This window comes from Procambarus clarkii, chromosome 34 (genome assembly GCF_040958095.1).
Source record: "Procambarus clarkii isolate CNS0578487 chromosome 34, FALCON_Pclarkii_2.0, whole genome shotgun sequence".
NCBI classification, from domain to species: domain Eukaryota; kingdom Metazoa; phylum Arthropoda; class Malacostraca; order Decapoda; family Cambaridae; genus Procambarus; species Procambarus clarkii.
Window position 1 is genome coordinate 42,135,376 of NC_091183.1, and position 13,835 is coordinate 42,149,210.

General features: G+C 35.8%; 1 protein-coding gene across 3 annotated transcripts; it reads left to right on the top strand.

The window, feature by feature from the left end:
• The first annotated feature begins 779 nt into the window (after positions 1–779).
• Positions 780–12,512, top strand: LOC123762125 (uncharacterized). 3 transcript variants are annotated; one of them, XM_045748476.2, is made up of 6 exons: positions 786–903; positions 1,071–1,207; positions 3,551–3,781; positions 4,209–4,320; positions 4,765–4,911; positions 6,401–12,512. In XM_045748476.2, exons 2-6 carry the CDS (start codon positions 1,079–1,081, stop codon positions 6,934–6,936), a joined length of 1,155 nt encoding a protein of 384 aa, XP_045604432.1. In that variant the 5' UTR covers positions 786–903; positions 1,071–1,078; the 3' UTR covers positions 6,937–12,512. The 3 variants fall into 3 exon arrangements, with proteins under 3 accessions (XP_045604431.1, XP_045604433.1, XP_045604432.1); XM_045748475.2 differs by having other exon boundaries at positions 780–1,207; XM_045748477.2 differs by having other exon boundaries at positions 780–1,207; positions 6,425–12,512.
• The last annotated feature ends 1,323 nt before the right edge of the window (positions 12,513–13,835 follow it).

A 13,835-nucleotide genomic window follows, 5' to 3' on the forward strand; every position in this document is an offset into this window, starting at 1 on the left:
CAATCCTGATCTCAAAAGCTTCATAGAAGGTTGTATCAGAACCCATGAGCATCACACCAGAAATAAATACAGTTTTGATATTCCTAGAGTACGACTTAATCAAACTAGAAATGCTCTACAAATCAAGGGGCCCAGAATGTGGAATGACCTTCCCAACCATGTTAAAGACTGTACCTCTCTCAACCAGTTTAAGTTAAAAGCGAAGCTATACCTAATAAATTCCCTGTAACCTACCTTACCCTTCTATTGTCAACCAATGTCTGTTTTTTTCTTTAAAGAGCGCTGTTTGTCGACATAATTGTATTTGTGCTGCTTTTTCATCTATGTTTTCATTTCTTGTTTTCATTCTACTCATTATGCTCAATTAGTATTAAGCTTGTCATTTAAGTTTATCATGCCCGAAACGCTTTGCGTAATAGTGGCTTTAGGCATTGTATGTACTAGCTATACCTATAAGTTAAACAATCCTTGTAAATATTTATTGTATGTATGTACCTTACCTAAATAAAATTGTATTGTATTGTATTGTATTGTATTGTATTGTAATTACAGAGCTCAAAGTATCTCATACCATTAGGTCTGAAGTGCGTGTCAATAGCTATTCGCCCATGCAGAAGGGCTAAATCTAGGCACTAAGAAGGGCTAGATCTATACATTCTCTTATTCTTATTATTTCCTTACTAATTTTTTACTAAGAATTAAAATATTCTTACGTTCCTATACATTATTAGTATATGACGACCATAAAAGAAAACGTAAATACTAAGGTAGGAGACTAAGCGACCGTCTCGATAACACCATCGCAACAACTCCCATTAGCAACAGGCCGCGGGTAGTCCTCCACTTATTCAGTGTCGCCTGCTGTTATACCGAGAAGACACCCTAAGCCTGCCCAAAACTTTAGTCAGTAAACCTTTGAGCATTACTTGTGATAATTAAGGTGTGTGAAAACATGAACAGAGACTTGAGAAATATAGCTGGAAGATGGTGTAGCTGTCACCTATGCAATATACGTCTTGGGAAAGATTTTTATATTGTATTATAAATTGTATTTTAAATTGTCGTGCAAGGCATCAGCATGGGTCTGAGGAAACTTGTCCAGGATGGCACCACCTCGTATATGTACACTAGAGTTCACAACACTGCAGGAAACGAAAATGAAATAAAGATTATTGTAGTGGAGAAGAATAATTCTTTCACACTGAAGGTAAAGTAAAATGAAGTATTTAATCTGAAATTAATTTATCATAAGAGTAAGTGATAATGTAGAATGCATTCGTAAAGTTTACTTAACTGTTCATCAGATGTGTTATTTATTCATTTTTTAATGGACTATATTTGAAAATATTTGGCACTTTTTCAGGAGTAACTTGAGGATTATACATAATCTAAGTACAGCGTTGCAAATTTATATTGGTCTACACTATTTGGATACAGTATAAATTAGAATGATATACATTATACGAGCAGGGCAGCAATAGTTCTTTTTATTGTATTCAAGTAATACCGCAACCCCAGAGACCTGTATCCAATATGACTACAATCACATGTTTATTTTTTTATAAGGGTGGGGAATAAAGTATGTATGAAAATACAGTAATATGGTTAATGTTCACAAATAATCAGTCTTATGGTAGAGCAATGATTATGGGGGGTTGTTGTAAATATGTTTCAGACTTTTGAATATGTCGGACACCATCTCTCCAGCCATGCGTGGAAGCCAGCATCTGCCACCCCTGTTTTAAGAGCATGTCATAAGTATAGTGAGAGTTAAGATCTGGATTTTTTATATGAAGAGTGACAAGGTACTTTTTGATGTGGGTGAGTTTCTCAGGGGATTTTAAGAGGGTTAATGTTCTATGCTGGTCTCTGGATGCATCAGGTTGCACCTAATACAGGACTGTGTTTTGCTTCTTAGGTATCTTCTGATCTGTCAGCCTAATCTTCAATGATTCTACATGTACCTGAGAGGAATAAATTCACAACTTTTTTTTTATACTGTAAACATGCTTATCTTAACAATCAAAATATTGTTTTCCTTATTATTCTCATAAAACACAATATTGGTCACAAATTTTCATATATTAATATATGTACTGTAAACTTCTGCTGACTTTGATCAGTGGAAACATAAAGTTCTAAGTTCAAGGGATTACAGATTTTATTTACACTGTAATTCATGCTCTAGGAAGGATAATCTTTATATTAGATCTAGCATTATTGATGAATTGGCATGATTTGCTTGGAAATCCAGTTATAAGCAGGAAAGACCACATAAAGCCTTGGAACAATTTTGCCTGTGCTACTATAACTCTGTAGAGACCATCTACAGTACAATGCTGTGGTTAGTCAAGAAGAAGTGCTTTGGGAAATGTCTACCTTTACTCGAGTGTAAAGCATGCAAAGTGGGGAAAAACTTAGCACTTATTGCGAGATTACTTGAGAACTGTATGTTAGAGCATATGGCTTAATTTGAATATTGGGTAGGTAAAAGGAGACTTCACTGTACAAAATATACACACAATTTACCAGCCTCCTTTATAATGGTACTGTGACCATAAGCAGTTACCAGTAGAGAACTTTTATCACTTCCTCTAAACTGTAGTGTGAAAGTTTTTATTCTTTCTGTTTCTATAGAAAAGAATAATTAAGCTTGGAAAATATACTTTGAGCTTATGAAAAGCACCCCTCTGAGCAAGTTATTATTCATCTCCCACACATTCCCTTTCCATTCTGCTCTTTTATTCCCATATTTGTGTTTGTACATAAATTTGCTAGGTTGTGTTGCTGCCACCAATTAAGGGTGGAGATGTGCAAACATTTGCACCTCTTGTGCAAACACTTGCACAAACATAGGGTCCCTGTATTACAATCGGGTTCATTCTCGACACACAATCGAGAATTCTGGGCTCGAATTCCGGGTGGAACAGAAATGGTTGGGCACATTTCCTTTCACATAATGCCTCTGTTCACCTAGCAGTGAGTAGGTACTCTAGAGTTAGTCAGCTTGTTGTGGAGTTGCATCCTGCGTGGGGTCAGTAATTCGTCATTGGGGGGGGGGGACCTTGATAAAAGTTGAACGTGTATAAATACACTCTGGCTTCCTGTCCCCCAACACAGTGAATTAATTTATTGTGACTTGTTGTTAGGTTAATGAGTACTTCCTATAAGTGGCCTCATCAGTGATATTAATTGAGCTCAGCGAGGCTTTAGCTTGTGTATAGACCTCATGGGCAACTATTATTCTGGTTGGAATGGATTTAAGTCTAATGACCCCCATCAACTAAAATGTCCTGTTTGGATGCTATAGTCCCTGTGGATTTTTCTCCTGCCATCTCCTGTCTGCCCATTGATACCAAGAATGTGTAGGTGATAAGTATACTGTACTTATGGGAGTAGCAGAATAACATATGAAAAAGGTTGCGACAAGCTCTAATTATATTTTAATTTCATTATTCCTGTCAATATTCAGTGTTGTCCATAAGGTAATTACTGTCATCAACTTTAGTTAATCACATACTTTGCTCCTTACAATAATAATTTGTTTCAGCTCTCTCCAGGAGACAGCTCAGTAGTCAAGTGGAGTCACATTCTTAAAAAGACTCCTCAGGAGTATTTGTCACAACTGAATAAAGCTGTTGTACACTTCCACAAGGCTACTGATGAACTAAAGGATAGCAAAGAGGATATATTTGAGGTTCAGGAAGAATATTTAGTGTGGAAGCAATATTTTCCCAAACAGAAAGTGTATGGAAAGAGAGGAAAATTTAAACTTGAGAAGGTATGCCCATTTCTGTTTTATTTGAAACTTCTATAATGCTTGTTCTCCTTACTTACAAAGTCTTTACCATGCTCTATTTTGTTTACATTTCAAGATATGATATAAATATTTTTCTTCAATGGAAGCAATAAAGTGCTAGTGAGGACAATTTGTCTTTCTGTTTTAATCTTAGGACAGAACCATGCTACCTATAACGTATGCTATTTTGGTAATTGGAATACTACAAATAGGTTTTATCCTTCCCATGTACTGTATAAGAATGATGAATTACCTTCTTTGTGATATTCTTTTTCCATATCATTAAATATTATGCTCCAAAACATCAGGCCTACAGTATTTCAAAATCCATCTCTTATCATAATAGATACCTTTAACAGCAAATAGTTATACAATTACATTCTTTTTTTACCTGTTTCATGTTATACAGGTGCCATATGAGGATGCAGTCAGTGAAGCACTAGAAGGAACTCTGTGTGATCTGGAAACTAATTCAAAATATATTCAAAAACTTACCACTGAAGTGGAAGAAAAATCTAAAAGTATGTAAATTTGTAAATTACTATATTGTAATTATTAGGCTTTTTTAATACAACTTAAGTTAGCCATCTAACATTTCATATTAATTATCTATTATTAACGTAACAGGATTGTTTACACAATATCGTTCATGTATATCAGTGGCAAATTCTACCTTGCTAGTGATCTTTCCATTGGTACTATGGTGATTTTGTATCCATAGACTTCCCTATATAGTACTGTACTTCTGTTGAGGGGGGCCAGATTCTGATCCTGTTCTCTGGTAGGCCCACTTGATTTATTAGAACCTGGTGTGATACCCAAGGTTTGTAGGATTCCAAGTGGGAAGGTCAGAGAGCCACTGAGAGACCCCACTTGAAAGAGGAGTTTATTTTCGTATGGCATCGTAAGTTAATGAAAAATACTGATCTTTAAATTTACCTCCAAATTTTGCATTCTGTTTTCAGAATTAAATAATGCCATGGATTTGGCAGCAAGAAGTGTAATAGCAAAAGAGGAATTTGAGAAGGAAATTTATGGTAAGTGTGCAGCCATCATCAATGCCAAGAAACTCAGGATACAGCAACTAAAATCCAGTCATCCAAGTAGCTCAGGTTAGTCTCATTTACTTTTCATATGTATGGTATACTGTATATAACTTTTAAGCTATTATTTAAGAAATTTAATATTCTGTCTCAGTTCTCTGTTTTGGCTGATGGACACTCAGGCTTTGTTGCTGGGCTTCGTTGGCTCTTTGCTGGCTTGTCGGTCCTTCCCATATGCTTGCCTGCTTGTCTTGCCTCTGATGTGGGGTTTTTGTGCGCTGTGTTCCTCAGAAATTTCCGGGTGATTGCTTGGTTCCTCCTTGTTGGGCACTCGAAGGATTTGGTGTGGCTTGCTCTGCAGTTTCTGCGTCTTCCGCCATACTCCATGCTTCCACTCCACCTGCTCCAGTGATTCTTTTACTGCCATGCAGGGCGTATCTTGCATTAATATAGATGGTCTCTCTTGGCTCCTACCCATTGTCCTTGGGTGAGTTGTTGTTGCTGCTCCTCTCAATTGGATTTCTGTTGAATTAAGCTGTCCTACCTTGAGGTTACCTTAAGGTGTTTTCAGGAATTAGCAACCCCGCGGCCCGGTCGTCGACCAGGCTTCCTTGTTGCTGGACTGGTCAACCAGGCTGTTGGACGCGGCTGCTCACAGCTTGACGTATGAGTCACAGCCTGATTGATCAGGTATCCTTTAGAGGTGTTTGTCAAGTTCTCTCTTGAACACTGTGAGGGGTCGGTCAGTTATGCCCCTTATGTGTACTGGAAGCGTGTTGAACAGTCTCGGGCCTCTGATGTTGAGGCCCTTGTTCTCTGGCGGGCTTTTGTTCACGGCCCTGTTCTCCAGCCTAATGGCTTTCGAGATGCTTCCCTTTCAATTGACTTGGCCTCTTGTGTGGGTTCCTTTGTACTCACCACCTGTTGTGCTTGCAGGGGTGAGCTTTGGCTCTTTGGCCCTGCCTTTCAACCGTCAATCTACTGGTGTACTGTACACTGTGCACTGTACACTGCACCACAGTGCAGTCTACAGTGCTAGCTAGCTTTACCAACTAAAAATGATTTCACCTTTCGCCATTGGCTCTCGCACTTCATATGATGCAATGACAAAAGTGAGGTCAAAGTCCCATAAAAGTTCCATCTTTTTCTTACTATAAGAACATTTTATTATATAAAAAATAGTGAAACCTATTCTCATAATAATTCACATTCTAATTTAAATACAATTTTACTCAAGGACAATATAATGTCACAAAGGTATGTCATTTAACTCCTCAAATGCCACCAGATGGCAGCACCGACACCACAACAAATCTGGGAACATTGGTTAATAGCATCATAAATCCCCCTTAGCCAAAATTTTATCTCCAAATAAAATAGGCATAGGATATGCCTGACTTTTCAAATATTGGGATATATATATATACTTATAGCTTTTAAGAACAAATAATTTATTTGAATAATGCTAATATATGAGCTTCATTTAAAACTCAATCTATCACAATTTATTATATATATGTTTAATTTTAAGTTTGCAGTTTATTTCTTGACCTTTCAGCCATATTACTCTCCATAAATCCAGTAGGTAGACCAGAATGCCTTGTTAGGTCTACCGAGAATCCAGGGCCGTCTCAACCATCCAAGAAAGCTAGATGTGAGAAAAGTGACAGTGACTGTTACAATTCTGACACTGATATAGATGATCCTGATGACCAGGACATGGATACAGACGATGAAAATCGGACCCGTCTCTCACCATGTAAACAGAAACAGAAGACCATATGGGATGTGCATTCAGCAGGCAACACTAAGGTGACTAATGTGGACTCACAGGATTTGTTTGATGATAGCTTAGAAGCAGAGCTGTATCCCTCAAGCACCACGAGTATGAAACGAACTATACCAAGCAAGACATCTGTTTCCAATCAGAATGGTGCGCGTTCCATAAAAAACTCAAAAGCCAATAAAGCTAAAACATCAGAAGCATTAAACTCAAGTGTAAGGTCACAGAGGGACTCTCAAAAAAATGGAGGAACAAGTAATTCTGCTCTGTTAGCAAACACTCAAAAATCCATATTTGATGAACTCTTTTAAATAGACCTCCACAAACCTGAAGACAAGTACAGCAATTTTAGTATGTGATTATGGTTATGAATGAACTTGCGTGAATGTATAGATGTTGTTTTAAAATTTATTTTTTAAAAGTTTTACCTACAGTATACAAAGTACTGTACTTAATCATATGCATTAATTCATTACAAGAGTGCTATTAAATATGTGGTAGTCAGTTCATCACTGTGTGTATTTTCTTATGATGCTGTCATTTCTTCTCTTACTCTTTATAATAACCCATTAGAAGTTCAACAGAAAATATATATAGTTAGCCTATTTAACTTAGTTGATAAGTACTGTACTATGCTGTGATTTTTTAACTTGATTAACTGCAGTCATTTTAATTCAATTAATCATAGTGCCTTTTAAAATGTGCCTTTTTATTACTGTAAAAACGTGTATTATCCACTAATTGATTATTTAGTGCAATGGTACGAAAGTTTTATATTGGAAAGCTTAAAAATCTGTATTGTTATATTTACAGTTTTATGTTAATTGACAGTTTCAGTTTATTTTAAGGAAATAAAAGTTGAGTGATTGCTAAATATATGCTTAATTATATGTACAGGTATAATTTTTTTTATCAATACTCAGCATTTCACCAAACAATAAAAATATGTATAAATTAGCTTAAAATACCTTTGTTCTACATAACATAAAGGAGTCAAACCATGTTTAACTATATTAATGCAAATATAATATAAATTAGAAGAAATACAAAAGGTAGACCCAGGTAGCATGAGTTGAGGCGCATGGTAATGTTGATGGAGGTGGTGATGGACAGTCTGTTGGCTCCTTCGTCACACACAAATGTTCCTTACAATTTCTCTACAGCATTAATACAACCCTAACCATTTCAATGTTATTGAATTAAAAAAAATAAGGAAAAGCAAAGTACATGCAGTACTGTACAGTGTTGTGAAAGTCTTACAATGTTACACAAGCTAAGTAACATGAGCCAAGGCGCTCTGGTCATCACACTTTCCCAAATATATACACGTACAGTATTATACAGCATTAAGAAAACCCTTTCTAGTTGTTTCATTATTACTGTAAAAATATAACAAATTCATTTAGAATAAATATACTCAGGCTTATCTGGTGATAACTGTTATATCAGTTAAGCTATTCATTGTTTTCGCCAGGTAATTCTTGCCCTGGATCAGGCAGGAGGAATAGATCAACTTTAAAAACCGATCACAAAAGAAGCACAGGTAATAATTTTGCTAGATAAGCCATATCTTTGAAGCTCAGACTTATTTCATGTTGTGTTAGATTGTGTTCATGTTAAGAAGTTGTGACTATGAGTGCACATGGCAAGCCATTCACTCTTCTGTGCTTTGAAAGATAAATGTTCAAATGCTGCAATAATTGAGTCACTGGAGAAAACTGTTAGAGGCTCTATATTTTTGTAACATTGGTATAAGGTATTAAGGCAGAACCTGATGCGTTCAGATTAGAGAATTAAACATAGTGACCATTTCTCAGGAGAGTATTTGACTGAAATGAATGTGACATGACACAGGTCACGTTCATGTGACCTGTAATCATGTAATCTCAGATATTGTAGATTAATATTGCAATACATTTGTAGATATTAATGTCCAGGAACATAATTTTCCATATAAATCATTGAAGTCGAGTGATGATAACCTTAACTGAATAAACAAATTTTTTATTGAAAAGTTCTATCTTAGAATTACAGTATTGAAAGCATCATTAAAATATAAAAAAAAAATGATAATAAAGAGACAAAGATAAGCAGGCAGTCAGGAACACAGAAAGAAAACATTAATTTGTTGACTTCTTGAGTTTCTATGCTCACTGTTCAATATTTTTAACATACTGTATGGCATCTTGCAATTTTTTCACACACCTTGAAAATGAAGCATTATCCCTTTACACAAAATATATTAAAACAGGATTATTTGTCCAAAAGTCACAGATTGACCATTAGACGAGATTGATGGTTACACAAACATTTATGGTTAATTGTATGCGTGTAATATATGGTGAGGCCAGAAAAAATCCACAGTACAGTATGAGTATAAAGATTAATATTTTAAGTCCTGCATAGGACTTCTTTTTTAGCAGGTGCATGAGTGTAGGTGTCAAATTATTAGGTTTTATTTGTATTTTTTTTTCATATACTGTAGTTGGGCTTTCATATTATGTTGAAGTGAGATTATGTACTTTAGATGATGTAATACAGTGATGTCTAATTTTACAGGTCATCCCCACTAGACACACATTAAATATTTATTAAATATGCTAGTATAAAATTGCTCTCTAGTATGCAATTTTATGTATTTAGCAAAGATTTTACTTTTATCAAGAATTCACCTCCTTAGATTTTAGTACATATGCATGAAACTGTACACACAGAAATCACAATAGCATGATGCATCAAATGAACAAATCCACAAGGGCCGTGATGAGGGTTTGAACCTATGTCCGGGGTAATCCTAGACGCGCCATATGATTTGTTCATATGAAACTATTTTATTCCCCTCATTTTAATGTCCAGATCTACACCTGAACCAATTTCCGTTTTTAAAATACACATAAATTAAGTGTAAATATACCAATGAGAATATCTGTCCACATTTAGGATATGTAATCTAATATCACCTGTCCTAAATTCATACTGTGTAATCTAACTTCTCCTGTCCGACTTCATATTATGTAGTCTTAACTATATAAGATGCATTCCCCTTGAAGACAGTGCAAGACTACTTACAAAAATGCATAAACTTAAAGTACAGTTTTGCATATACTGTGTATTTAGGAGTAAAATGTATTAAACTGCTAAGAATGTTAGTCTGTCATCTTACTTTTACTATGTTGTGAGGATAGATCAAATTTTATCTTATAGATATGAGAACAGTATTTTGAAATAAAGAGCAAGTATAACTTAATAATTATTTATATTAGGATGTGATGTTTAGAGAAATGTAGTACAGAATTATATTTGAGAATGTGCATTTACCATTTTTGCTTTTGTGCTCCTTGTGGCTTGGTTTTCCATTGTTGGGGATACAAAACTTGTTAGACTTATCGAAGTTCCCCTAGGTCAATGACTGCCCTTTTCCAGGATCCACTCCACTACAGTTGCTTAACTCTAAAGTACAGTATGTATTTACTGATAGATGAACGGCAGTATCGGGTGAATGGAAATGTTCCCAAATGTCTCCGTGCTGCATGGGAATGAAACCGGGTGGAACCTGGGATCTTTCGATTGTGAACTAAATGCGCCGACCACTACGCTACATTTTCAAAATGAGGCTTGAGTTAATATCTAGAGGATCCTGGATTTGATTTGAGGATTTGATGGTTTGATTGATTGGTTGGGCATATTTCCCTTTGCCTAATGATTCTGTTCACTTAACATTAAATAGGTACCAGGAATTGGGCAACTGTTGTGTGTGGGTTGCAACCTGGGAAGGGTCAGTAGTTTTACCTGGGGAATGGGGTACAATACTTTAGGCTCGATACAAGCCTAAAGTACATATATTCTTAGGCTTCCTGTCCCTAACTATGGGAATCATTATACAGTATGCATATCTTCTCCATAGTGGCAATGTTGCAGATAGCCTTTTTTTTTTTAATTCACTGATGAAATGTTCAACATGTTCATAATTATTTTGGTTGTATAGTTGTTAGGAAAATTCATTCGTATTATCTTGGCCTATTTATCCTTTATATCATGATAATCACTTTAAATATCACGTTTTACATAGACAACTCTGCAAAGTTTAGTTTTTGTTTTTATAAGATATCATGTGTTTGACAATTCATAGATGCAACGTATTCATAATTTTCAAATAACAATAGTCAATGACTTTGTAGAACTCAAATAATAAAACAGTAATCCTAAAATGTATGAATTATTAGAGGCATATTTCAGTGATATTACTTTTCTCAATACCAATGCCTTCAGCCTTGACAGTTTTACATAAATTAAAAAAAAAAAATCAAGCTTATTAAAGTTTACATAATAACTAGTCATGTTTAAATTTAATAAATTGGACAAGCTTTGAAAGTTGTTTATATATGAAAATTTTAGGAAGGCTCTACTGATAAATACCCCCTTCATGACTGGTGCTTTAAAATGGCATTGGGCACTTGAGTGTCTTGGTGATCTGAGGGGTCGTTAAATGACTTATGACGCTCCTCTTCTGACTTAAGGTGAGGAAGGAGACAAAAATCACAACCTTGGGAGGTCCCATCCAACTCCTGATAGAGGTGGGGGATTGAGTAGAAGACATTTTAACGCCAGCTGGGCTATAGTCGAGCTGCAGGGGTCAGCACCCGTATTGGTCCCTGGTGTGCCATTAGACTTGTTGATGATGACCCATGAATATACTTCCTGAGGGCTGCTTGTTTTGTCTCTGATCCCCATATTGGGCTCTATAGTTGATGGGAATGTAGGGGGTAGTGAAATTCTTATTTTGTTGTTTTATGTAAAACTCTCCATCACCACCCTCTGAAACTAATCTGCTGGGTATCCATGGCTCATCATCCTCCAGAAGTTCTGCTTCTCCTTTGTATCGGGAGGAGCTTGCTTGTGGTCTGGTTGCTGCTTCTGTGGTGGACCTCAACCTTTGTTTGTGCCTCTGACTATCCCTGTGGACACTCTTCTATCGGCTATCTGCTCAATACTGTACCTCTGAATATTGACAGCACTGCCCCGTGACCATTTTGATGATCATTTCACTTCTACTTCTACCATTACTGTGGTGGTGACATCCTGTGTGTCACCAAGTGTGATCAAATCTGTGACAACTACCCCCTTAAATGTCATGTGTCAAAACATAACCATATATTGGTAACATCATTGTTATTAACCCAATTATCAGTATATTAAATCAGACAAGGTAACTTTTGATGATGTGTGTGTTAGCAAGCAAAGTAGACTCAATATTTGTATTTGCACCACTTGTGAAGGTGCTCTTATAGATGATTCAAAGTTGCATTTTAACCTGCATTCTGCAGGCTCTAATATCACATTGAAATCAACTTTGTCATGCATGTTACTGAACTCTAGTATCAGGAATAGGCTGACAGACTTACTCACTCTTATATATCAATAAGACTTCTATGACAATTACGAAAAACACAGTTGTTCTCCAGTACAAAGACTATCGTCATTCCCACCTATAGCTTTGTTGCCCATTGACTGAGACTGATCACTCGTGTGATAACCCAGCTTCTTGTAGGGGTTGGCATTTGATGACCAAGAGGTTTGGCACTGTTCCTTCACACTATCCTCATATCCCAAACCATTTTCATCATATATTTTTCTAGGTGCTTAGTGCTCTCTCCTCATAATAACTTTGCCTTACCAATACTTTTGTCAAAGGCAAACTACTTAAGGATTGTCATGAAGATTGACTCGTATTTATTTTATTTATATATATATGTATACAAGAAAGTGCAGTGGGTTGTGAAAGTGCATATTTTGGTGATTAAATGGTATATTCTGGCAAAGACACTAACTTGCCCCTTGTGGCAAACAGTCTGGCATCTTCAGTATTGCATAAATTACTTTTTGATAACATATTTGTGTCCTTGCATCCTCACTTATTCTTAAAGTCAATTGTGTCAAGGAAAATATCTTTTTCCAAAGCCTATGCAATATTTATTGAAAATTTTGCCTTGGTGCTTCAGTTTATTGAAGTCAGGTGGTCCCTTTTCATATTTATGGCAAGTCTGGCAACTCTAAATCTACCTAATTAGTCCAGCTGGCTTGCTGCATGAATTCTGGCAGAGCTTCTTATGTTCTGTGACCATTTTAAATTTTAGAACAATCAATCATGCAACTTAAACACAAAGACAATATATCTACTTGAGGCAAGACATAAATTAAAACACATTGTCCCGATCCACTGTGAAAGGTGGAACCTTGTAAACTGAATGGGTTCAGACAATGACCCAGGCCAAGACACCATGGTTGAGCTGGCCACCAAGGAATCACAAAAAAATCAATCAGCTAGTAAATTTCTAAAGCTTGATCAGAATGGGGAGAAGCCAAACCAGGAAAAAAAGGATAAAGTGAATTCCCAACAAGCTCTGTCAAGGCAAAAAGCAGTCACTGCCAATGCTTTGTAATCTGTGAACGATGCTAATTACCAGCACACCAAAAGATATCAATTCCATGCAAAAGCAAACAAAAAACATGCAGATAACTAAAATTCACTGGGTAATACAGATGGCTCACAATTAAATGATCCTAAGTTCAGTTTCTGTGTATTGTAAGACTTTTCACCTGTAAAGGCATTATCAAATCAGATCATTATTGAACACAGAAAAGTTTTGTACTTACAGGCAAAAAGTAATCTAATGTTAAAATGTACTCTTGTCTTAGTGTTTCTCTGCAGTGTTATGTGCACACTGGGTATTTCACTGTCATTAATATGCTCAAGAACATTCTTAGGTTACCTTCATACCTGGGCTGTTCAAAGGATCAATTCTGTTTACCAAAATTGATTCTAGCATATTCTGTGGGCAAGGTTTGCAATTAACTTTAGAAACATATTTTAAAGTATTGGAGGATATTTCCAGCATTATTTCTTGACCAGAACTATTTTTCAATATATATTTTCAGCATTATAATTGTTTTTGACTTTTGATAAGTGGAAAATTGTTTAAATCAAGTCGGTCTGTGCTGGTATTATAACCCACCTCCAGTGGTAGGCTTAGTGTAGCACAGAATAGCATAAATATGATAGAGAACTTTGATAAATAAGTTACTGTCTTGCTTGACTGACAATCCACTATATTAACATTGACTCATGATGCAAAGTTAATTGTATTCATTAAACAGGATTAAACTACTCATTAATTAGTTTCTCTAATCATTACTCAGGTTATTTTTCTAT